At 39.9% G+C, this 26,112-nt stretch overlaps 1 protein-coding gene across 1 annotated transcript in view; it reads right to left on the bottom strand.

Moving 5' to 3' along the window:
• Positions 1-1,845: 1,845 nt before the first annotated feature.
• Positions 1,846-26,112, bottom strand: part of LOC126366926 (ionotropic receptor 40a) — a 50,833-nt gene continuing 26,566 nt past the window's right edge. The window contains exons 5-15 of the mRNA XM_050010270.1: positions 19,744-19,903; positions 18,794-18,900; positions 16,349-16,442; positions 14,748-14,906; positions 13,734-13,887; positions 12,867-13,099; positions 5,696-5,855; positions 5,014-5,110; positions 4,061-4,211; positions 3,310-3,403; positions 1,846-2,042 (exon numbers count right to left, since the gene is read on the bottom strand). Of these exons, the coding sequence (XP_049866227.1) occupies positions 1,846-2,042; positions 3,310-3,403; positions 4,061-4,211; positions 5,014-5,110; positions 5,696-5,855; positions 12,867-13,099; positions 13,734-13,887; positions 14,748-14,906; positions 16,349-16,442; positions 18,794-18,900; positions 19,744-19,903 (1,606 nt within the window). The remainder of the gene's footprint in view (positions 2,043-3,309; positions 3,404-4,060; positions 4,212-5,013; positions 5,111-5,695; positions 5,856-12,866; positions 13,100-13,733; positions 13,888-14,747; positions 14,907-16,348; positions 16,443-18,793; positions 18,901-19,743; positions 19,904-26,112) is intronic.

The following is a 26,112-nucleotide window of genomic DNA, read 5'->3' as shown; positions in this document are numbered from 1 at the left end:
GTGTCACGGGCCTTTGGCGGCTCAATAGTAACCCTGACGTAGATGACACATATAATATAGCATCACGCCCATATCCCTGAAGGTGTAGGCAAAGGTGTATAATATACTAGACGCGAGCCTATTGCCATCTGACCGAGCACAAATGCTGGAAACCACATCATAATAATATCGATGATCTGCACATGAATTAAAACTCATAAAGTCGAATTCAGTGGTTTAGATCCTCGGCCGGGCTTTGAACCTGTGACACTACGATATAAGTCACGGGTTCTCAGAACATAGCTATCATATTTGTACACAATTTTCCTGTACCCAAAGGTAGCCTGGAAGAAATTGCTGCATGAGCAATAAGGTCGCCTGTTGTGCTTTTCTGTATATGTTGTCCTTATCTCTGTATTTTGCTCATTGTGCTCAATGAAGTATTTTATCTATCTATCTATCTATCACGGATATTAATCTTTTTGCTACAGTTAAATTTAAAATAATGTTATCATTGTTGGTATTTTTTTTGCATCTTGCCTTTTGTTTTCGTTTGTAACCAACTTCCAAAGGAAGGATGATATTGCTAATGATGATCTCCGACCGATTTCGGCCATTGCGACCACTTCGACTCCTAGTCAAACGGAAGCAGTCATGTACGCAGGATATATTGCTAATATGTGAACAATAAATAATTACCTAGTATTATCATAAACTGCCTATATACCTCCCACTGCTGGGCACAGGCCTCCCCTCAATCAACCAGAGGGGGTATGGAGCATACTCCACCACGCTGCTCCACTGCGGGTTGGTGGAGGTGTTTTTTACGGCTAATAGCCGGGACCAACGGCTTAACGTGCCCTCCGAAGCACGGAATCATCTTACTTTTTCGGACAATCAGGTGATTCAAGCCTGAAAAGTCCTTACCAAACAAAGGTCAGTCTCACAAAGTGATTTCGACAATGTCCCCATCGGGAATCGAACCCGGACCTCCAGATCGTGAGCCTAACGCTCTAACCACTAGACCACGGAGGCTGTTCCATAGAACAAGATTATCAAACTGGTCACTCGAAAGTAATGTAATGTAATGGGTTTACTATTGTTTAACTAAAAATATATGACAAAAAACCATTTTACAAACAACGATTGGTAAACTAATCATTACCTAGTATTATAGGTGCCTAAAACCAATATTATTAGGTATCTAATTCATTATGTTTAGACGTACAAGATTAAAACAAGTGACGGATTAGAGTGCTCAAAAAAGGTAAAAGGGAAAACCTTCCGTAAATTTAGTAGTTTTTGCGCTCATTATTGAGTGCTTAACTTTTTAGTAATCCATGCTTCGCGTACAAGATTACAAGTAACGACTGTAAGCTCCCCTAAAATAAAATGAACAAATATTCATCTAAATTCTTATAAAATGCTAAAACCTATTCCTACAGCCCTTCTCTGCCTACTAATCGTCCAGTGGGACCCTGCATATAATAATAAAATAAATCGAATAAAAAATCTGCGAACGGGATTTTGAATCCGCAGCTCTTGTGAACCGGGACGAGCATGTTAACCATTACATAACCGGAACCCAGGAGGAGGTTCCGGTTATGTAATGGAATCCATTCGAAATTCTTTCGATCTATGTATAGTTATTAAGCCAACGCCCAATGCCAATGGTGATTACACCACACAACACGCCCGTCCCGTCCTTGACAAGAGCTGCGAGTTCAAGTCAGAAATTTTTACGATTTGATTTTCGTGCAAGGTTGGTGCAAGTAAAAAAAAACGGTGCGTGCTCAGGGTTTTCACCTAGTACTTTTTTTTTGATGAAAACTTCGAGTGGATCTGTGGTAAAAAAAATGTCTGAATTCATAATCCTGGTCCTAAAGCCCTGTCAATATGTCTGCATATAGCTCGGTGGATTCTACGGATGCCTCGCCTGATCAGCTGTCCCGCTTTCGTGGCTATCTTCACTCTTGATGCTCTCCTGGTACTAGAAGGTTCTACTCTGGTCACTTGGTTCTTTTTGCGTCTGTGGATTTGGATTTCTACGCCGAGGGCTAATGCTACGAAAAAAAAAACAAGATTGGTACCTATCTATATATATACTGCAATAAAAAAAAAACAGTGAACGTGTGTAATTTTACATGTTGGATTGAATAAATAAAAAAATATATTTTTTTTGTGTTGAACGTGGGCTTATTCTGTAAGGCCAGGGAGAGCCACACGTCTCATGAGCTGATCGTCAACCTCTAGATACAGGTTATCGACAAGAAGAAAAAGAAGAAAGTGTATAAGAATTTGAAAGGCAAGTAAAGTTCAATCGAATTGCTTGATATAAGTGGAGTATATTTTGCTTGGCTGTTTTTCACCTTTTTTTCTTTCTTTTTGACGTGACTTATTGTAGATTTGCCGCAGATGCTATTAACTACTCGGCCGGAAACTGTCTTTCACCGCTTGTTTATTTTTGATTGGTAAATGGGTATTTAGGCAAAAATGAAATACACTTGACACGCTTGGCAAGACGGGAAGACAACATGTACTAACGCTGTTACTGAATTGTGGCCAAGGGATGGTATGCGATATCCAGTGCCGGCCCTAGCAAAATATTTAGGTGGTGCGAGACCTCATAGTGGCACCTCTCAGCCCCTTATAATACAAAATCTTTCGATTACGGCCACCGAAATGTACCTATTTAAATCTTTTAAAACTGTTGTTTACGGCCGCCCGGTATCTAACCCAATGCACTTTGTTTGCGGTCAGGGTGAACCAGTCTTGGTTGATTTTGGTGCCCCCCCCCCCCTATTTCGGCGCCCGGGGAGGTGGCCACTGGCGATATCGAGGCAGACCACCAGCCCGATGGTCGGGCGACATTGTGAGGTACGCAGAAAAGGATGAGGCTTGTACAGAACCGGAAAGGATAGCAAGAGTGGCAATAAAACACAAGATAATATTTAAAATTTGCCAGAAAATAAATTTAAAGCTCATGTGAAGCTTACTTTATGTAAAAAAGCTTATTATAAGATTAATGATTACCTAAATGATAAAAATGTCTGGTATTGAATGTGTTCCTCAAATAACTTGTAATGTACCCGATTTGATTTGATTTAAAATGTGTGTTGCTATTGCAGTTTCTTGTCATTTCTTCTCCTCAGCCATAACACCTTGCGAAATGACGTAAATTCAAAAATGTTACATTGACGTTCAACAAGTTTATCCATGATAATTACGTTGAATAAATGATTCTGATTTCAGAGAGGAGGCCTATACCCGGCAGTGGGTGGATATAGGCTGAGTATAGATAGAAATACACTTGATCCCAGAGTAACTTACCAGCCAAAAGATGACCAATACCAAGAAGACAAAACGCCCCTCGTAACATCCTCAAAGATACAGGTTCTAAACCCTTCGTTGATTCTGGCTGTGCCTGTTGGCGATAACATAACATAATATAACGTGATATCTGCAACATGTTGTATTAGAAATAAACAGCATAAAAGTAGGAATTGATTGCTATGACTCGAACATTTCGACGCCTAATAATAATATTCTTTATTAATATGCATAAAAAAACAAAATATATTGCACAGTACAAATAACATATATTATAAGCTCTCGACTATATTCCAATGAATACCCAATAAGAGGTATATTCATCGCAAGATGAACTAATTACCCACACCTCATCGAGCTTTCTGTTAGACCAACGAGATAGGTGAGCTGTGTCGCCGAAACGTAAATTAAAAAAAAAGTAAGTTAATAAGCTTATAATAATGTTTTTAATATGACTTCATTGATTTTTAATTTTAAATTGTTTATTTTGTAATTTGAATTTGTATTTGATTTTTACTATTTTAATTGTTTGTGGTATCTTTTTTAATGTATGGATTTTTAAATCTGAAATAAACGATATTATTATTATAATAAGTAGTATTATAAAAAATAAAATAAACAAAAGGATGTCAATTAAAAGTACAATCTGAACCACAAGGTACTTTACATCGAAAGTGTACTTGCGTTTACAATGTAATAAGAAAGTACGCTCCCAATAGTTCAGGTTAACTAAATATTATAATTGTAGCACCTGTGAAGTGGCGGCAGATTCGCTGGTGAAGTCACTGCTCTGCCTGTCACTCTCTGTGACAGGCTCGGACCTTCTAGATTGTTCTGGAAGGTTCTTGTACTCGTCTGTCGTCATCTTCGCTAAGATACCACCTTCGAATAACGTCATCACACTGCAGATGGAAAATGTTTGTTTGTATATTGTTAGTGATATCCTAACGGAAATTTTGATGGGTGATTCAGACCATGATTCTGAGTTGATATCAAGCGGAGTGGAATTTTCCGTAGCTAAATTCGTGATTTTTTTGTTTTTTCCTTTTTAATTAAATAAATTTAATTCTATACTTTTGCAATAGAAAATTCCAATGGATATTAACTCTGAATAACGAGCTGAATCACCTCTTTCAGCATTTGTTACGATGTCACTTACATAACATAATACAAGCGCGTATGGACGTTAGTGACACCGTAACAAATACTGAGGAGGATGATTCAGAAAATCGAACTTCTTTGTTGTGCAATAGTGATTATAATTCCATACAAAATTGAAAATTCTGAGGACTTGTAGTACAGGGGCGCTAAAGAGGCCATTTTGAAGCAATTCATCTATAAAAGCAATATTGCTATTTGACATTTGTTAACATTGCGCACTTATTTTTATATGCGCAATTGTCAAATAGTTATATTGCTTTTCATTCAGACTCTCTGTTTAGTATAATTTCTTCAAGCAGTATTTATTTTCTACGTTTTATTCTCATGTCACATAGATATTCCTAAACATATTATAGTCTAGACTCACGAATTTGGGCCAACGCTAACTAATATTTGCGTTTCATTATTATTTGAGCAGGTTAAATTAAGTTTGAAACCATATTCAAAGTAGGTACGTGTATGTATAATCAAGCGAGCTAAATCCGCTTTACAAATCTTGAATTATCTAGATATAGGTATGCACGCAATGAAGCAAATACTTACGCGTTATTGAAGGTCTCGAGATAAGGGCAGCCTATTTGGAAGGCGATCGCTGAATATCTAGTATAGAGCTTCTCGCTCAGATGGAAATTGTGCGATCCTGAAATTAGGACAGCGTGAATCAGAATCGTAGAGACGTAACTATTGAATAATTGAATCTGAAATTAGTATAAAGTAACTTATTTAAGAGTACCTAGTAACTTTGAGACAATAAGTAACTGTGAACTGGTAGTGGTACTGGTTTGGACCAAGTCTAAAAGTTTTATTTTGAATTTTAAGTACCTAGTGGCCCCGATTCCTGCAGACTACATGTTATGTATGTGGAAAACATCGTGAGGAAACCCACATTTTCGCTTGAAATGCATTTCGGAGGTATGTGACCTAAGCTATACTGGGTTGGGACGTCAGACAGGCAGTCGCTTCTGTTAAAAACTGGACCTGTCAAATCTTCAGGTTGGGTAAACGGACCCCGTGACAAACGGGATACCTCTAGGGAGATGATGATTATTACTAGTTACCAGACAACTACTTAGTTGATAAGTGGAAAACGCTGCATGCTTGAGGGTGTTGTAAGGCTGCCTGACAACCGCAGCGGAGCGAGGCAGCGCTGCAGCAGACCGGAGAAACGCTGTTGCTGTGTGTTGGTGTATCTCCGCTTTGCTATGTCGCTCCGAAGTTGATTTACCAAATCTCTCAGTATCATAGTAGAGCGTTTCGCGGCCACCGAGGACGGCGACGTGTCGACGAGACAGCACGAGCCGTACGCCCACCTCCACGCTGCGCACGCGCTGCACGCGCTGTCTGCGCATGAGCCGAGCGAGGCGCCCGTATACGCCTGTCCCGTTCTGTTGGGAAATGGGGGATTTTGTTCATACGACGCGGTCGCCGTCGCGGTTAGGCGATTTTTGTAGCGACTAACTTCCGCGCCGCGCAGTTTAGTTGGCAAAGCGACGGCGGTTGCGCTTTACCGCCAATTATGACCGCGGCCGCGTTGTGTGATAACCGCCTTAGGGAAGGCTTGTGCCTGGCTGAAATATTTGACCACTCAAGATCATTCTGATTTTATTATTATGTATGTCGTTTCCATATCTCGGGCCTATGGAGTTCTGGACTTTTGGAAGGCGTGCGTGGGGCTGAAACCCCCTAAGAAAATTTACCCCGTTAGAGGCTTACTGAGGCTATGGGGGACAATGGCGCCTGCGCAACCAATTGTTAGGTTTTCTGTAATTTTGTGCGAATTTGTGTTGCCTTCATATGGCAACACTAGGAGAAAGGGTATAAAAAGGCGTGTTTGTCTTTCATTGGGGCTTTTTTGATTCGAGCACGCATCGAAGGCAGACGTACCATTTTGAACACGTGTACACTTGTGTTTGAGCACGCGTGCGTTTTGGAAATTTAGAGTAAGTAACCAATATACTTATTATTTATTATTTCAATGGTTGTTTTATTTATAGAGCATGTACCTGAGGCAGCTTTATGTATATCCAGGTATGCGTATGTTAGTTAATGATCATGTTACCGTGGTCTTATTACATTTCAGAAGTGGGATCGTATCCATATTTGTTAATCAGGATACACCGTTTTTGAGATATTTTACTTTGGAAATATATCTGTATAAATATATACATATAGGGTTATCTGAAGAATATTTACATGTTCCAATGTTTTCGAGTTCCAGATTATGCCTCTTGAAGACGAGATCGTTCCACGAAGACGACTGACGAGCCGAGACGAGCCGAGACGAGCCGAGCCGAGCCGAGCCGAGCCGAGCCGAGCCGAGCCGAGCCGAGCCGAGCCGAGCCGAGCCGAGCCGAGCCGAGACGAGCCGAGACGAGCCGAGACGAGCCGAGACGAGCCGAGCCGAGCCGAGACGAGCCGAGACGAGCCGATATGAGCCGAGACGAGCCGAGACGAGCCGAGCCGAGCCGAGACGAGCCGAGACGAGCCGAAACGAGCCGAGACGAGCCGAGCCGAGCCGAGCCGAGCCGAGCCGAGCCGAGCCGAGCCGAGCCGGGAGCGCAGCCGGAGAGAGAGCCGGGAGTGCAGCCGGAGAGAGACGTCGCTTCACGCGTCAGCACAACGAACGACACAGCCAACGACGTCGCGGCGAAGGGCAGGAGGTGCGACGTTCGTCGGCAGCTAAGGGAATAGAAAGGTCAGATAGCCCTACATTTTCATCTAAAGATGTTCTTAATATTGTTGAATCATTAGTTAACTTAAGATCTTAACCTAATCCGACAGCAGTCGCCACATCACATCCTTCCAGTAGTATTATGAACCATGTTACCCGAATTTGGACCCTCATCGAAAAGTCAAAAGATTGATACTTGGTTAAAGAAAGTTAATGAGTGTGCCACTGTTTACGGATGGGATGAGAACAACCGTTATCCACTTCGCAATGCAGAAACTGCAGGAGTTGGCCAAAGTTTGGTATGAAAGCTTCAATTCTATTTTGTACAGCTGGGCAGAATGGCAGCAAAAGTGGTTAGACGCATTTCCTTTTGAACATGATTATGGCCAATCCCTGGAGGATACGCTTAGGCGAAAGAGTAGGTTTGGTGAACCGCTAGAGGTTTATTATTATGAAGAATTAGCCATCGTGAACCGGTGTGACATCGAAGGGAAACGAGCCGTGGACTGCATTATCCACGGATTAAGTGACAAGATAATTAGATCCGGCGATAAGCGTTACGATGTACGCAGCCTGATCAACTCCATTTTCTGATGAGTAATAAGGAGAACCAACCGCCGCCCGATCGCTTTCATTTTAATAAAACAAAGTAGTCGACTGAATCCACAGCGGGAAGTAATAATGACAATAGGGATAAATCAGTTAAGACTTCAAAAAAATTCAAGTTACAAATTATTTTGTTTTAACTGTAGGGAAAAAGGTTACCCGTATCTTAAATGCCCCAAACCTCTGGTCCAATGTACAGGATGTCGTAGGTTCGGTCATAAAATGGAAACTTGCAGAGTCCCTTTTTTTTTGAAAACCGTGATAATCTAGGTAACATTCCTAAAATCATGCGCATACTTACCTCTAAGTCGAGCTCAAAATATTTCAATACAGTTAGGGTAAATGACACCTCTATGATATCGTTTATAGATTTCGGTAGCGAAATTTCGCTCATAAAACAAACAACGACACTGATTTTGGGGTAGACTTGTGATCAACCCCCGACTCCATTAAAAGCTTTGGTAGTAATTTTATTTTGTCCATGGGCAGGACACAGGTTAATTTATGCATCGACGGTGTTAGTGCGGATGTTTTGTGTCACGTGGTTGACAGTAATCTGCTCAATTGTCCGATATTAGTAGGACAGTCCTTCACCTAACAGAAGCAGGTGCTGGTATTCAAGAATGCCAACGAATTGAGGTTTTATTATGATGATGAATTCCCTTTTGCTAACGGTGGTAGTGGTGATACTGCGAGTGTAAAGGTCGTCTCCGCTTCATGCGCAAGATTGAGTGGAGAGGCGATTATCAGAGCTCGTACTGATGTTGTGATTAATTGATATGTTAGGCTTAGCGGAAGAGTCGTGGGGAAGCCAAACCGAGAATTCACGATAGCCGGCGGGTTATACAAAGTAGAGGAAGGTCAGCTCTTTGTTCATATTACCCCATTGTCAGCTTTTGTTATATTGATGAAGGTGATATTATAGGTAGATGAAATAGAGTTCAGATTGTCAATCATATTTGTACATCACCCACAGACCTCGTTGGCGAGCATTTAGGTATAGAGCCTAAAGATGTTAACTTTAGCAAAAACGCTTGAAGAGCCACATAAACGACGTCTATTTTAACATTTTGAACGAATACAAGCATTGCTTCGCGCAATCATTAGAGGAGTTGGGATGTACAAATATGACTGAAATGAAAATTGAATTGAATATTGAGCGTCCTGTGGTTTACCGGCCTTACATATTGTCGCACAAGGAACGACAACAAGTAAGAGAAATGGTTGGTGAGATGATGAATGCGGGGATTGTACGAGAAATTGTATCGGAATATGCGAGTCCAATTATGTTGGTTCGTAAGAAGGACGGTAAACAAAGGCTCTGTGTTGATTATAGGTTTCTGAATTCAATGACAGTTAAGATAAGGTACCTGATGGCAGTGATTGAAGACGAGATTGCTCGATTAGTGGGGCAGGCCTACTTTATAACTTTGGATCTGGCATCTGGATACTACCAGGTGCCTATTGCAGAAGAATCGAAACCCTTAACTTCCTTTATCACCCCAGACGACCAATATGAATTTAATCGTATGCCGTTTGGGTTGGCTAACGAACCAGCTGTATTTCAAAGGCTGATGAATGAGGTATTGGTTTCCGCTAGGTTCTCAGAAGCTACTGCTTACATCGATGACGTATTAACTTACGAAAAGGATGTAGAAGAGTGTTTGGATAGGTAAGAAAGGGCTTTACAGTTGATAGAAAAGGCAAGCCTAACTCTGAATTTGGCAAAATGTAATTTCTTACAGCAGAATTATTAACTATTTGGGTTATGATATTAGCGCTGCTGGGGTGCGGCCGGCTGACAAAAAGACACAGTCAGTGTTTGATGTTCCTCGTCCCACCAGTCCACATTCCGTCCGCCAATTTCTGGGACTAGTAGGATATTTTCGGAAAATTTATAAGGAGTTACGCGTCTTTATCACATCCGTTGAATAAGTTGCTCAAGAAGGATGTGGAATGGTGTTGGACTGAGGAACAAGAAGCCGCATTTGTTGATCTCAAGAGTAGTCTGATAGATAGGCCAATCTTAGCCATTTACGACCCGACCGCCGAAACACAGTTGCACACTGACGCCAGTGAAGTGGGCGCCAGTGGAATATTGATGCAGCGACGTAATGGAAACGACACCTACCATCCCGTAGCGTACTATAGTCGCCAGACATCTCCAGAAGAGAAAAGGTTTATAAACTTGAGACTCTTGCTATAGGTAGTAAGTTCGCTCAAAAGTTCCGGGTTTATCTTCTGGGTCAGAATTTCAAAATCATGACCGATTGTAGTGCGTTGCGCTCCATGCTTTCCAAACGCGATTTGGTTAGACGTATTGCCCGCTGGTGGCTGTTTTTGCTTTTTGAATATCGTGCTGGCACGAAAATGTCGCACGTGGACCTTCTATTTCGGAACCCAATTGAGGATCTTAGTTCAATGGAAATTGACGCTGGTCTTTACCCGACGGTTATGTCAATCAATGAGGGGGACAGGTTGTAGACTCTTCAATTAGGTGATAGTGAACTGGGTCGCATTCGGGAATTTCTTACCTTTGATATTGATGCAGATGGGTTAAAGTACATAACAGAAAACTAATTCAAATGAGGGCCTATTCCACGTAAACGAAAAGTCGAGGTGCCTTTTCACACCCTGTACATCAATCACCTTGGACCTTTTTGTGCGATCAAAGAGAGGAAAACTCTTACCTATTGGTAGTCGTAGATGCCTTTACGAAATTTAAATTTATCAGGCCAGTCAGAAATACCAAAAACAGTTACAACAACTCGAGAATTAGAAGATATTTTCTATACGTTCAGAAACCCAGATCGAATTATTAGCGACCGCGGTACTTTCTTCACATCGTACGTGTTCAAACGTTTTGCTCGGATAAAGGTATTAGACACGTGTTGAACGCAGTTGCAAGTCCTAGGTCCAATGGACAAGTAGAGCAGTGTAATCGCACGATGTTAGGGTCGTTAACTGCGCAAAATCTTAATTTTGACAAGAACGTCTGGGATGACAAGATAGGTAGAGCCCAATGGGGCATGAACAACACCCGTCGGAAGACAACGGGACGGACTGAGGTAATGTTTGGACTTCAGATGGATGCGGAAATTAATCCTATGTTGAACGAAATAGTATGCGAAACGCAAAATTATACTTTATTGTCAGTTCGGGAATCCCTTAAAGATGTAAAAATTGACGATTCAAAGTGTAACAATGTTACCTACTGAATAAACATATTTTTGAGTTTGAATTTGTTGGGATTGATGACTACTTCATTTAACAAATCGAATGTCACCCTGGATTCACGTTAATGATGATAAAGAAAGTAGTGATGTAGATGACTGATTGTGTCATTATTATATACAATCAAAAGAAAGTAAGTAGAGGTACTGTTTGTTGGATGAAACTGTAAGATGTGTATTTAGTAATAGCTTGAGAAGGAGGGCTCATAGCTATTTAGTTAAGGTGACTTTCAATTTTGTGAGGAGGGTTCACAATCATTTTAATTATCGTATATAAGAAGGAAGGGTTTGTATACGATAGTTACAAGTGTGAGAAAGAAGGTTCACACTCAATTTCTTTGCAATAGTTCGTGAGAAAGAAGGGTTTGCGAACTATTGCCAACTTGAATAGCTTTATAATGTTATGATTATTTTAATTATCGTATATAAGAAGGAAGGGTTTGTATACGATAGTTACAAGTGTGAGAAAGAAGGTTCACACTCAATTGCTTTGCAATGGTTCGTGAGAAAGAAGGGTTTGCGAACTATTGCCAACTTGAATAGCTTTATAATATTATGATTATTTTAATTATCGTATATAAGAAGGAAGGGTTTGTATACGATAGTTACAAGTGTGAGAAAGAAGGTTCACACTCAATTGCTTTGCAATAGTTCGTGAGAAAGAAAGGTTTGCGAACTGTTGCCAACTTGAATAGCTTTGTAATATTATGATTATTTTAATTATCGTATATAAGAAGGAAAGGTTTGTATACGATAGTTACAAGTGTGAGAAAGAAGGTTCACACTCAATTGCTTTGCAATAGTTCGTGAGAAGGAAGGGTTTGCGAACTATTGACAACTTGAGTAGCTTTATATTATGATTATTTTAATTATCGTATATAAGAAGAAAGGTTTGTATACGATAATTACAAGTGTGAGAAAGAAGGTTCACACTCAATTGCTTTGCAATGGTTCGTGAGAAGGAAGGGTTTGCGAACTATTGACAACTTGAATAGCTTTATATTATGATTAGAAAGAAGAGCTGATGTTTCACCCCGTAAATGTGATTATATGTCGTTGTACTTTTAGATTTTAAGTGAAGCTTTGTAACTGTTCTCGATGAGTGTGGAATCACTTGGCCCGCCGAATGTTAGGTTTGAACATTAGACGTTTTGTCTACGTGCATGAGGACATGCACGACGTCAGGATGGTCGAATGTTAGGTTTTCTGTAATTTTGTGCGAATTTGTGTTGCCTTCATATGGCAACACTAGGAGAAAGGGTATAAAAAGGCGTGTTTGTCTTTCATTGGGGCTTTTTTGATTCGAGCACGCATCGAAGGCAGACGTACCATTTTGAACACGTGTACACTTGTGTTTGAGCACGCGTGCGTTTTGGAAATTTAGAGTAAGTAACCAATATACTTATTATTTATTATTTCAATGGTTGTTTTATTTATAGAGCATGTACCTGAGGCAGCTTTATGTATATCCAGGTATGCGTATGTTAGTTAATGATCATGTTACCGTGGTCTTATTACACAATGTTAATAACATGGAATATTATTAATAGCCCTCGATGTCCCACTGCAAGGCAAACGCCTCTCTAATTTTAAATTATGTAAAAAACTATCCCTACAAAAAAACATCAAAAACGGACCTGTCCCTGGCAAATAAGACGTGAAACTATTCATTGACTCCACTAGTATATAGGTTGTTTATGTATACATTTTAGAATATGTCGGTTTTTGCGACTTTGTCCGGCCAAGTAGCTAATGCCATCTGCGGCCAATCTACAATAGGTTACGTCAAAAAAAGAAAGATTTTTACGACATGGCCATGAAGGTAAACAACAGGGTAGACACAGAAGCAGAAGGGTGCAAATGACAGAAAGAAACAGTTTTCTAACCTGTAAGATAGCGAGTGAGGAGCTATGCCTTTCAACCACCAGCTCGTACCCTCTGTCCCTCATGGCTTCTTCCAGCGCCGGTAATGTTCCTATGGGTCGCTCTCTCGCCGGCCTTGCTAATAAACTGGTCAGGTTGGCAGAGTACATGTCTCCGATGACGTATGTAGCACCAAGCGATATAAGGATAGACACCAATCGCGCCTTATGGGTGTTTGAGGGCTCCTTACTGGACGCTAAAATGTGAATGAATCACTTAAGTAATTAATGAGGTGAAAAAGGCCACATTGAAACAATGAGGGGCTTTTCAGGCCACGTTCTTTAAAAACAATATAGATGGCGCTGTAAAGTTCTTTTTTCGTTTAACCATCTTTAACTTCTTTTGGTTTTGGGTATAAATGACGACCCTTCTTTAACAGACATATTATGTCTATTTCCTGTTTGTAGATAATGAGGTACTTTCATTGAGGACGTTGAGGATCGAGCTCGGTGGCGCAGCGGTAAACGCGCTCGGTCTGCGATTGTTGAAGTTAAGCAACTTTCGCAAAGGCCGGTCATAGGATGGGTGACCACAAAAAAAAGTTTTCATCTCGAGCTCCTCCGTGCTTCGGAAGGCACGTTAAGCCGTTGGTCCCGGCTGCATTAGCAGTCGTTAATAACCACCAATCCGCACTGCTCCCGCGTGGTTTAAGGCCCGATCTCCCTATCCATCCATAGGGAAGGCCCGTACCCCAGCAGTGGGGACGTTAATGGGATGGTGATGGTCTAGTGGTTAGAAATATAGTCTTTAGATCTGGAGTCCTAGGTTTGATTCCCGGTGGGGTTATATCGGAATATCTTTGTGGTCGTAACTAAATCTCCAATCCTCACATTGCCTCAAGAACAAAGATGTGGTGAACCAGCAGCAATTGTTGAGGAGTCGCAGTTGGTTTTGACGACGTCGTTGCCATAGCGACGGAGCTGCGATTACGAACCACAGAGCTGGTCCTGTTACTAGGATCGTCGCGCATACTAGGGGCCAAACCTGGGGAATGAAAGAACGAAAAAAAATTAAATCTTTCTATTATTCTTCAACGGACACTCTGGTTTGTTGCTCACGCTTGCTTCTCAATCGGGCGCCGGTTCGAACGGCGGTACTGGATTTGCATCAATGAGTTATTATTTTATTCTTCTTCTTTGCTAGTCGATGGCGATCGAAACTAAATTTTTGCTGACCAATTATTGGCCACGCTTACGGCTAAGATCGTAGTAAGTGGAATTCCATGGTAGTAGGAGTGATTATTTTAAAGATAACATAATAGAAATTTACAGTCGTAACCAGTAGGCTCTGCACGGTACCGAGCAGCGATAAGGTAATATCGAGGCCTTCGACCAATAGCCGTTTGACGTCCATCTACGTAGATAGAATTCGTATCGTTTATTGGTCGAAGCGCTCAATATAATTAGCGCCGAGCGCGGCGCGGTTGTCATGCAGACCCGGCTAGTAGACTTAAAAGATATCATAACATAAGCTCACGACTATATCTTAATTGGGGTAGTCAGAGGTACATTCATCGCAAGATGAACTAAGTACCCACACTGTATCGTCGTCTATGGTCAGGCGCACACTACGAGTCTTTCGCCGTGCGGCAGAAAAGAGCAGCGGCATAATGTCGCACTGTAATACTGCGCCGCTGCGGCGGTTCTGCCGTCAAGTGCGCGCAATACAATTTAAAACTATTTGGTACAGAATTACAGTGCGACATTATGCCGCTGCTTTTTTCTGCCGCGCGGCGAAAAACTCGTAGTGCGCGCCTGGCCTATGTATAATGGTCGAGCCAACTGTGTTAGTAAAAACTGCACTTGAGATCACAATTTAATACTTAAAAATTAAAAATGACTTACCTCCCATCTAAAAGGTCTGATGATGGCAAGGGTCTCACTAAGTTTGGCGGGAGCATGAGTAAGGAATGCTCCCGAGTCTGCAAGTGTCAAGAAGGAGAACTCCACGGCTTGCAAGCGTTCCCAGGTCATCGTCACATCACCCAGGAAGAAATCTGCTTTCTGATTGGTATGAAATGTAAAAAAAAACATGGTCGGGAAGACATTTTTTTTGACGTGACTTATTAGATTTGCCGCATATGGCATTAACTTATTGACCAAATCGGGAAGAAAAGCAGCTGAACCTGTTCTAATAATAATAATAACGTTTATTTCGGACAAACCACACACATAAAAATAAAAAATAAAAATGTTTATTTCTTTATCTTAGTTATTTTTACATTATCAGGTGCACGGCATACATGGACATTTACTTACACAATTACATCACCATCTCCCTAACACTACCCCGTATTTCATAGGGTCCGCCTACCTAACTTGAAGATTTGACAGGTCCGGTTTCTTACAGAAGCGACTGCCTGTTTGACTTTCCAACCCGCGAAGGGAAACCAGCCCAATACAGGTTAGGTCACACACCTCCGAAAATACATTTCTCGGGCACGTGGAAACTTAAGAAGATAAATTTTCTCATAAATGTAAATATGGTATAAATGTTGGTGTACCACAATTTTTCGTTAAGGGAATAAATACGCCGGAAAACTCATTGGCACAATGTTCGGCCCAGCGAACATCTTGGTAGCCGCTCAGGCTTAATTCTCGACTCAATAACTTTCTTGACATCCCGATCACCATTGCGAAATAGAAATACTTACTTACACAACTGTAAGTAACAAAATAAATGATTATCACGTGCTCAGCGATGAAGGAAAACATCGTGAGGAAACCCACATTCCCGAGAAATGCATTTCGGAGGTATGTGACCTATCTTGTATTGAGATAGTTTTCCCGGGTTGGAAGGTCAGATAGGCAGTCGCTTCTGTAAAAAACCGGACCTGTCAAATCTTCAGGTTAGGTAAGCGGATCCTGTGAGTACGGGATAATGGTAGGGAGATGATGATGATAGTTATAAGTAATAAAGATTAGCCGCTTTACCAATAAAAAATAAACAAGCGGTGAACGGGTGTATAGGTAAGTATTTGACAGCCAATCAACCCGACAGAATTAAGTTCAGCACACATCAAGCGGTTTGCATACCAGCGAGATACCTATTTGATTTGCCCGGATTATTCATTCATATACTCATTATTTTTACAAATTAAAAGCTGTCTCATCCGTTCCTTTTCGGCGGATAAAATAATGACAGGTATAACTTAAAATAAAATTATTTACATGGTGTGGTACCTACTGGATTTAGCACCAATAACCGCGTAAACTTCAAACAATGCATAATGCGGTTTATGTTTTATTGCTTTCCAAGTACATGCTCTCAATACAGCATAGAAGAATTTATATTCTCCCCACACAGCATAGAAGGACTTACATTCTCCAAATACAGCATAGAAAAATGTACATACTCCCAACACAGCATAGAACAATTTACATACTCCCAACACAGTATAGAAGAATTTACACACTCCCAACACAGTATAGAAGGATTTACTTACTCTTTTCCAAATCAAGCCGAGAGTGCCTTTGAAGGTGCCGTTGCCAGAAATGCTGGACCCCTGACTCCTGTCTGGAGGGTCGTAGTATCGGTACCTACAAATTGCGTAATAAGAATTATCAAAAGAAACTTTTGCATATAAAATGTTGCCAAGACGAGATCATATTGATCGTAAGTAAAAGTAATCAGATCTTTTGAAGAGCCAATCTCTTAACTCTACACGCCCTAACTATATAAACCCTAAGTTCACAATCACAACATGTTAGGAAAAATAATATGGGGCTTGCCCGTTTCGTTACTACTAGAACTATGTAACAGAATGGCAATGAACAGTCAATAAAGTTACCTTATTACGTCCAGGGGATACTGGGGATAGTTAGCGAAATCGTTTTTTCACCTTACGCTTATGTGATGGTAGCAAAACGGCCAAGCTACATATTTTGCCTAACGTGTAGAATTTGGGAACTTAGGGTTTGTGTAGTTAGGGCATGTAGAGTTAAAAGTTTGACTCTTCTTGACAATTCTGGATATCGTTATCATAACATAAGTTCACGACTATATCCTAACTGGGGTAGTCAGAGGCACGTTCTATACAAGGTGAACTAAGTACCCACACCTTACCGAGTTTTCTCTTTGACCAACGCAATTATCAATGGACCAACGTGATAGTAGGTGAGCCGTATCGCATATAGTTATTAAAACATAAATAAACTCACGTACGTGACCCTAATAGGGTGGGTAGAGTCACAATCCATTGATAAAACCTTATTACCTAGTGCATAAAAATAACCATAAATAACAGGCGACCCTATTGTTAGCAATTTCTTCTCGGCAACCGCTTAGTATAGGATAAGAACATCAGTAGAGTCTGTCACTACTGATATTATTTTCAATATATTCTATGACAGGTCACCAGCCCATTGCCTACTTGTGCGCGGATATAATTATTTTCTTTATTGCATAAGAGTATTCTCTTCCAGCAGGGCTAATTCAATCAATTTTCTCCAAATCAATAAGTTTATTTTTTCCCTAACATGCGTGGCATGTGATTTTGTTCGTATTTTGAGACAACGACATGACTTATTTGGGTTCATTATATTAGCACCAATCGACGAAACGACATAATTATATCGTCAGAATCTATAAAATGACCGTGACATAATTTTATCACGTTGCGTAAGTTACCCCTACAGGCAACCGGCCTGAACAAATGTTCTCCTCCTAATTAATGTTTGCGTTGTTTGTAATGAGACGCTGTAGACTAATTTGTCGGCCATAATAAAATTTACAACACACCGACTGTTCAATATAAACCAACCATTGTTTGAGGTCATTGATTGTTTGCGTCTCATATCCCTGATTTTAACGCGGTAAGAACCCAGTCTTATGTGTTTTAATTATAAACAAACCATTATTCTGATCAGACTAGGGAGAAGCAATATAGGTAACAACATAATTCTTAACACATCTGATCCAAATATCAAGCAACAATTATTTTTATATATGCCTCTGTCTTTAAATTATATTTTTGAATGACTATGTACCCGAACAATGAGAAAGTAGGCAACAATCACGTAGAAAAAGGCCGCCAGATTGTACTGATCTTTCGTTTATGTGTATAAAACTTGTTTTGGATGTTGTGTTCAATAAAGTTCATTTGTATTTAAATGTGGTTTTTGAGGAATGTAGCTTGGAAAGTCCCTCATTCCATTTGTGGTGTCTTAATATGGTAATGGGTAAAAAATAACAACTGCTCATTAGTACTTTGGTTATCTACAGCGCGCAATGTTTGACAGCACGTCCGTCCCGCTTGGGCGTTAATACTGAACTGACAGCGCTGCCCCCACCACTACTTTATTGGTCAACACAACGAAGAGTTTTCTATTAGGTATATAAATTTTAGTTCTTTCAAATAGGAAGAGATGGCGCTCAAATCACTTTTGGATGTTTATTCAAGCAAATAAAGGAAAACAAAACGAAACAGTATATTTATTTACATCATTCGCAATAATTTGTTATTTATTAATAATAACAAAAACTACTTTAGTAGATAGTTTAAACTTGTTACTATATTATCGGTTGAATATGGAAACTTTCCTAGGTCAAAGATAAATGATTAAATAAAGACAAGTCTAAAGGTGATATAAAAACTTTTATATTTTTTATTTAACTTATTTATAAATTTAAATACCTAAAGAAAAATGTAATAATAAGTGCGAAATTTTGTCAATGTTTTTTCATACTAATTTCGTGTTTTGACGTTAAGTAAAAAAGTAAATGATTTGACTTGTTGGAAACTATCTTATTATCATCCCGAAACGAAGTTTCCTTAAAGTGACGTCACCGCCATCTCTTTATAAAGATGGAACTACCTGGAAAACTACTCATTACGTATATTATATTACAGCATAGAAAACGACCTTGTGTAGAAATGGCATGTACTCACCTGAAGTTGAGCTTCTTGGCAAGTAAAGCTAGCAGTTTGTCATCTCTACCGCCAGTCACGTTGACTGTCGAGTCGTTATTATATCTCACGAAGTGCCATGGCGGAGCCTGAAAAGAACGTTATGTCAGGAATTACCCCCCCCCCCCCCCCCGCTTATTAGGGGGGGTCCAAACAAACCAACTTTTCAAAAATAGAACGGCCTCAGAAAAAGAAAATTGATATTAACTCAGAATCCTGAGCTGAACCCTCAGTATTCTTTACGATATCCCGACCGTAATCTGCGTATCTGCGGCCATAACATATAACTATATCGGAGGTGTGCTGACGTGCAGTGAATGTGGCCGTACATCTAACTCACACACACACACTCACACACGCACACACACACACACACACACATTCACACACAAACATTCATCCACATTCTCACAATCACGCACACTGACACCTCACATCACAAGACACTCATTTCATTACTATTTTCTATTATGTTCTATTAACTAGTTTTTTAAGTTTTCAGTTCTTTTTTTTATTATTGCACTTTTATCTTCTTCTTTGTCGTGAAATGTGCCATATAAAATGTAACTCTTTTATTGTTTTCTATTACTTACTTTTGTTTATTCTAAATTGTATATTAATATGTTATAATAGTACTGTTATAAAAGGCTAGCTCGCCGGTTTATTTAAATATGTTTGGTAATAACAAATGTTCAGGACCTCCGCGATACAGGGTTTCCCTAGTGCGGGGTCCGCCAGTAATGTATACATGTTTAAGTTTTTTGATAAATAAACATATTCTATTCTATTCACTGCTAAGATCGGTTACCTCAGCCATATAAGAGCGCATCTTAGGCGTTCCTAGATTGGAGTCTTGTCGCCATGGCCGAATACGGCTGGAAGGGGATATATATGATATTCTTTACGATGTCACTAACACTCTGTATACCCACATGTAACACAGGAACTTCAAAGATTCGTCCTTTAAAGTCGTGGTAGACCTTATCAGCGGGTGGTAGTACTGGTGATTTGTAGAGGCTGCCTGCCCACCAGTTGACCAGGGTCAGGTGATGGAGACGATCGGGTATCGCTTGGTTGTAGTGGACTCGAAACCTGGAAGATATTGGGCTTCTAAGCTGGACTAGGAGCGGATAAAAAAATGGAACGCGTTTAGATGCGTTTCTTTTTGGGCATGTTATGAAATACATAAACATAACATAAGCTCTGTAATATATTCCTAATTGGGCTAGTTAGAGGTACATCCATCGTGAGATGAACTAAGCACCTTTCTGTTAGGGCAGCGTGATAGCTGGTGATTCGTATTGCCGTCTATAATGGTCGAGCCAACAGCAAGCTGTTAGTGAAAACTGCACGAAAAAAGTACGATAGTTTCCTTTCTACTGTGATGGATCATTACTCTGGGCTCCTCGCCTGAGCACCAGTTATAGTTTATGACACATGACATAAATGTATATAAATAAACAGTTTATCCACTGAAATACTTAAGATCATTGAGTTTATCGTACAGATTGACAAACATTCGCAATCCAGAAAAAAAATACAATTGAAAATATAAGATTATACAATGGCGATTGTCATTTAGAATAGATCTATGTGTAGTAAAGCAATTCATGATACGTTAAACGAGTGATTTATCTCGTACTAATATTTTTTTAAAGCACGCTATGCTCCGCACGCTATGCGCCGCACGCCTCACAAATACTCACAATATATCTTCTTATTAGTGACTAGGTATGTGCCCCGCAAGCTATGCGCCGCAAGCTATGCGCCGCAAGCTATGCTCCGCACGCTATGCTCCACACGCTATGCGCCGCACGCCTCACAATGTATCTTCTTATTAGTGACGAGGCATGTGCCCCGCATGCTATGTGTCGCAAGCCATGCGCCGCACGCCACACAATGTGTGTATCTTCTTATTAGTGACGAAGCATGTGCTACGCATGTATAACATAGCAAAGCGTGCGGAGTACTGCATGCTAGGCACATGCCTCACAATGTTTGCATCCGACGAGTTAAATGTGGACAGTATTTTATGGGTGAAGTTTCATTTTAAAAATATTCATTTGACATTAAATGCATTCATTACTCTATCCTCTCAGACATCCAAACAAGGGAGCTCTTTCAAACATGCACATTTGCACAAAAGAGTGAAACGCAAAAAAGTCAGTTGTGGGAAACTCATTAGGGTTTAAAAGTGAACATTTTCGAAGCTTCGTTTAGCGCTTTAAAATTTGGGGCGAAGGGGAACATTTCTTGTTATTCGCAGCAGATGCTCGGTCGAAGCGCTACCGGCCAGCTGATTGCTGCGCCGTAGGCTAGGGGAGATGGCACTGTATTGTTCCCCTTAAATGTTAAATAAATATTGTTATTGCTCGTGGCGTGAATCGAATTTATTCTACGAAAGTTAAACGACATTAACTAATATCATAAACCCGACAGTAACTCGATCTGTCTTTTACCATTTCACAAATAAACTGCACCAATTTCGATGAAAATTGGCACACAAGTAATTTCTACAGAACTTTGAGGTTAAGAGCAAATAATCATTTAATAGTTTTTTAAAGATAACTTCTGAAACATTTATTGTTATTCGCGGCAGATGGTGGTCGAATGATTTTTTTATAAAAAATACAAAATATTTCCAATAAACTTGTTCATTAATACACAGTTATGACTTAAATATTTTCAGCAATAACTTTCGTATCTAAAGACCTTTAGAAAAGAACTTTAGTAACGTAATATGTTACGAGGGCGTCCACTGGTCCAGTTGCCCTGTTTCTAAAAATTACATTTCTTCCCCAATAGAGTTCACTAAGGCCGGAGAATACAAAAGCTTGGACAATCACGTACGACGTAATTCAATTGGTCCAACTCCGATTGAGTCTTGCCCGAAATATATTTTATATGAGTGTTAGAGAAAGGACAATATGGCTGTTTTAAAGTCGTTAGAAAAATGCCTTTAAATATAGCTTGACTTATTATACAGCTGCAAGAATAATACATTATTCAGAAAATGAAATCGGAAGCTCCTTTAACTCACAAAAGGTTTGAATCGGACTATTTTACAAAATATTATTTGTTTTCAAACAAGAGATGGAGATTGAAAATGTCTTTAGCACACGCTGTAAGATAAGTGAAGCAAGGGATAACAAATTAAAACGGTAAAAAGTGCAAATAATGACCTTTTAACACTTTCAAGGACAGAACGTCTAATGACGTTCCGATTCCTAGTTGTCATACTCTCATACTATCTATTATGAACCATCAATGACCCATGGTCTCTGTCCGTAAAAGGGTTAATCAGGCAATAGGTATTTCGATACACAATCGGGCAGAGTTTCGCCTTATCGAATGGTTGGTATGAAAAAAGCATCAGAAAATGAGCTTGCAGGCGTTTAGAAAGGCTCGTCACCGAACCTCCACCAGTTAGCAATATGACAGACTCGGAGTGGGGTGGTAGGATGATGACGTAGTGGCTCGTCATTGGCTGGCTTTGGCTGACATGACAGGCGCATGGCGGTGGCCTCTGGCATAGCGTTACATAAATAATGTTGACTTTAACCGTAACCTAAAGGTCTTATGGCCCAAAGTTCTTATGAAATCCAAATCTCTTGATTAACTTATATGTCTAGAAATGTAGGCCACAAGAGGATAATTCGTTTTAGGCCACAGGCTATTCCTGGCATTGAAGTATGTGTGAGTGACACCGTACGGTAACGAGTACTAATATGTATACACTTTGAAACTATGTCACATTAACTTTTTTGACAAATTACACCGTAAGTCTCATTAAATGTCAAATATGATAGTGCGACAGGGTTCTAAAGTGGGTACATGATATTGCTCATGACTGTACCGAATACTGATTGGGATGATTCAACTTATGATTCTGAGTTAAATATCTAGTAAAAAATTCCGTTGCAAAACTCATGAAAATGTTAGTGACTTTTATACTAGAGGTATTTTCAGTTCCATACTTTTGAGACGGAAATTCATCTTGATATTAATGTAATAAAAATAATAATAATAAAAAAAGGTTTATTTCTCCACTTAAAACACAAAACAAAAAAATCTTAGTACGCTAACATTGTGATATAATACAAGTAGTGTATTTTAAGGAAGCTGGTGCTTGTAAAAGGATTTTCCTTGTACTACAGGTCACCAGGCCCGAACCCTTGGTAATTATTTCGAGGGTTGAAAGGCAAATGGGTTTAAGCGACATTTTGTGAACTTTACAGGAGAGCCATTTAAAGTTTTATTTTTTCGAAAAAAATTCATATAAAAAAAACTACTGAATCAAAAGTGTTCAAAATGCTAAGAATGATTTTAAATTAAACGTTACACAATTCTGTATTTATTTGGTTCGAAAAACACATCAGTTATAGATTTTAGAAGTCGCTTAATACAAAATGCCTCAATTGAACTAAATTACAGTTGAAGGAAAAACGGTTGATATCCACTAGAGCCAAATATTGACTAAAAGCAAAATGCTTTAAGAAACCTTTCACTTATTAGTTTGACTAAAGCTAAATGAGTTAAACGACTTCTTAAAAAAAGATGACTAGAGGCAAAGCAGCTTAAACTCCATAAAAGGTTGTATGACAGGGAAGGAAAATATCTTAAGTGACCATCCGCTACTAATTTCAATTGTATGAAATCCAAATATTAGTAAGATCGGAAATAAAGTCGGTCCTTAAGCCGTTTTTCCTGGGAGAGATTTTATTCGGGCAAGGCATTTATAGATCTTTGTACCTTACAATATTAGGAAAAATCACGGCGGATATAATGAGTAAATCTAATTCATTAAGAAACAGGATCTAGACTATAACCATACAGATTGTTACACATGCTTAATTCGACTTTTCAAGCAAATGGTAAACAGCGTATGATGGCGGATGACAGATGACTGTCACCAACTGAATGCGGGCAATAAAAGAAACAAATAGCTTTTGAAAAAGTCTTAATATGCTTATACTCTGTGTTAAGTTTAATCTCACTATCACAACCTGTTTCCGATTTACTGAAAAAATTAAGACCACGTGGCTGGATGCAAGTTCCAAGCACTGGCTCCTACTAGATGGTACGCGGTACTAGGAGAGACTTCAGTGAAGTACTGATTGCTCTCATACTAAGAGGCAGCCAGGGGTGGACTGATCAGCGACTTGTTTGATCAAAATTTCTGTTACATTTGCGCCTAAGACCTCCACGTCCAGCTGGCCATAAGATACCGTCGAAGTTGGTTTGTGTAAAGTTAATCCGCGACAAACAATAACAGATCTCGATCATGCTTTTAGAGCCGAGATACGTCAGACATTGCAGCAGACACATCTGTCGATGAGATAATATAGATGATAATAATAATAAATAGATGGTGTTCTTTTGCCGAGCATTTCCATAGCTGTGCTCTGCTCTACCAAAGTTATTAGTTGGTAAACCAGACCGCAAAACTAAGATTGGTGCGAGGGTTCCAACGTGAAAATCAGCTCGTGGGGAATTACAGGCGGGCTTTTCTGTCACCATATGTCTCAAAAACAAATGCCGGGTGGAATAAGCTTGTGAAATTCAGCTCTATATTTCGACAGCTTCAAGACTGTTTTCGGCCACAAACTTTGAAGAGAGTTTCAATCTACAACAAGGAAAAGACCCAACGCCTCACTGATCAAAAAGACTTATTAGCAGCGCTTTGGGCACATTTTAACGATGTTTTAAATCCCAATAGCACTGATTTGTTTGTTACAACAAATCGGTCTAGTTTGTTACAATAAGATCGGGGGTTTCGCTTAAGATCTAGCGGCACCCCTGACCTTTGAAGAACTTCTTACCGCGCTAAGAAGGATGACGAATACCAACACATCAAAAATACCATCTGAACTGTATAATATGCCTACACATTAATAACTTGTTATACAAACTCATCCCGAAGATATGGGAGTCAGCTGCTGGAATGATTTTAGCCTTCTTCTTCTTTGCGAGTCGATGGCGATCGATATTAAATTTTAGCCTGAACGTTATTCTATCCCGTGATGCAGAAATGGTACTCCCGGAAACCCATTGATGATTTTGTCCGGACAGAGATATGGGGGTACGGTTTTGTTATTAAACAGATGCAGGCAAAAAGGCTTGAACAATATCGGCCTTTGTTATGTGCTGCGTGAGGCGTCACGCGGCTTGTGGATTGCTCTAAAGGAAACAGATTGTCCTGAAAAGTTATGACTTATCCTGATACGACAATATCATGACGACATGATGACGACAGTTTGATTTAGAAGTAACTTTTCAGACCTATTCGTCGTTACCTACGGCGCGAAACAAGGCTGTATCATAACACATGGAGCCATGGTTCCTAGTCTATTTTCCTTATATATCGCTTCTGTGTCACGCATAAGTGGGATGCTCTGTGGAATTTTTATTTATAGCTTAATTGAAATTAAGGCTAAAATGAATAAGATCATTTTTGATCTCTCACGTCTCACATCTATGCGTCAGTTAACCAAACTTGCGGAGGAATGGCCGATTCAATTGAGTCACACACCAGAATATTCATAGTTTTGTGACATTTATAAGAAATTCTTAATGCATCCGCAAGACCCTCTTAAAATAACCATCCAGAGGATGGTCCGGAGATGTAGCTTCTTCTAATGTTGCTTTAAAGGGCGCTGAGCTGGAGTAAGTTTCAAAATTAAAATATGAAATAACTCCAAAGTCATCGGAGTTGCTAGCCCGGATAATAGATGCGGTGGCAGCGTTTGGAAAACTTAAAATATTAGTGTACAAAGTCTCAGCGACGTACTTGATACGTAACACTTTAAATGTCTAAGGTCCATCCTTCGCATAAAGCGGCAAGATGGTTTTCCAATAACAGAAGTATTACGTCGTTCTGGCATATTCGGAATAGAAGCTCACATCATAAAACATCACCTAAGATGGTGCGGTCACGTCATGCGAATGGATGACAGAAACGTTTTCTATTTCGAGGTGTCTAGAAGGAAATGTAAACAAGGTGGACAAGACCTGCGGTACAAAGACGTACTCAAGCGCAACCATGTGGCTTTCGACATGCCAACTGAGAGTTGGGATGAGCGTGTCTGAACCTGGAATGGCGCGTGATATGGTCCTCGAAAATCTTAGTCCAAGACGCCAAATACGGAAAACTCAACGGAAACCTTCCTACAATTACACGGTAAACTCGGCTGGCCAGCTTGATTGTATGCCATGTGACTGATCTTCAATTCAAAGTTCGGTTCCGCTAGCCACATCAAAGCCTACCACAACAATGACTCGGGATAGACACAAATAGAAGT

This window comes from Pectinophora gossypiella, chromosome 5, assembly GCF_024362695.1.
Source record: "Pectinophora gossypiella chromosome 5, ilPecGoss1.1, whole genome shotgun sequence".
Classification (NCBI taxonomy): Eukaryota; Metazoa; Arthropoda; class Insecta; order Lepidoptera; family Gelechiidae; genus Pectinophora; species Pectinophora gossypiella.
This window is presented reverse-complemented; position numbering and strand designations above follow the sequence as displayed.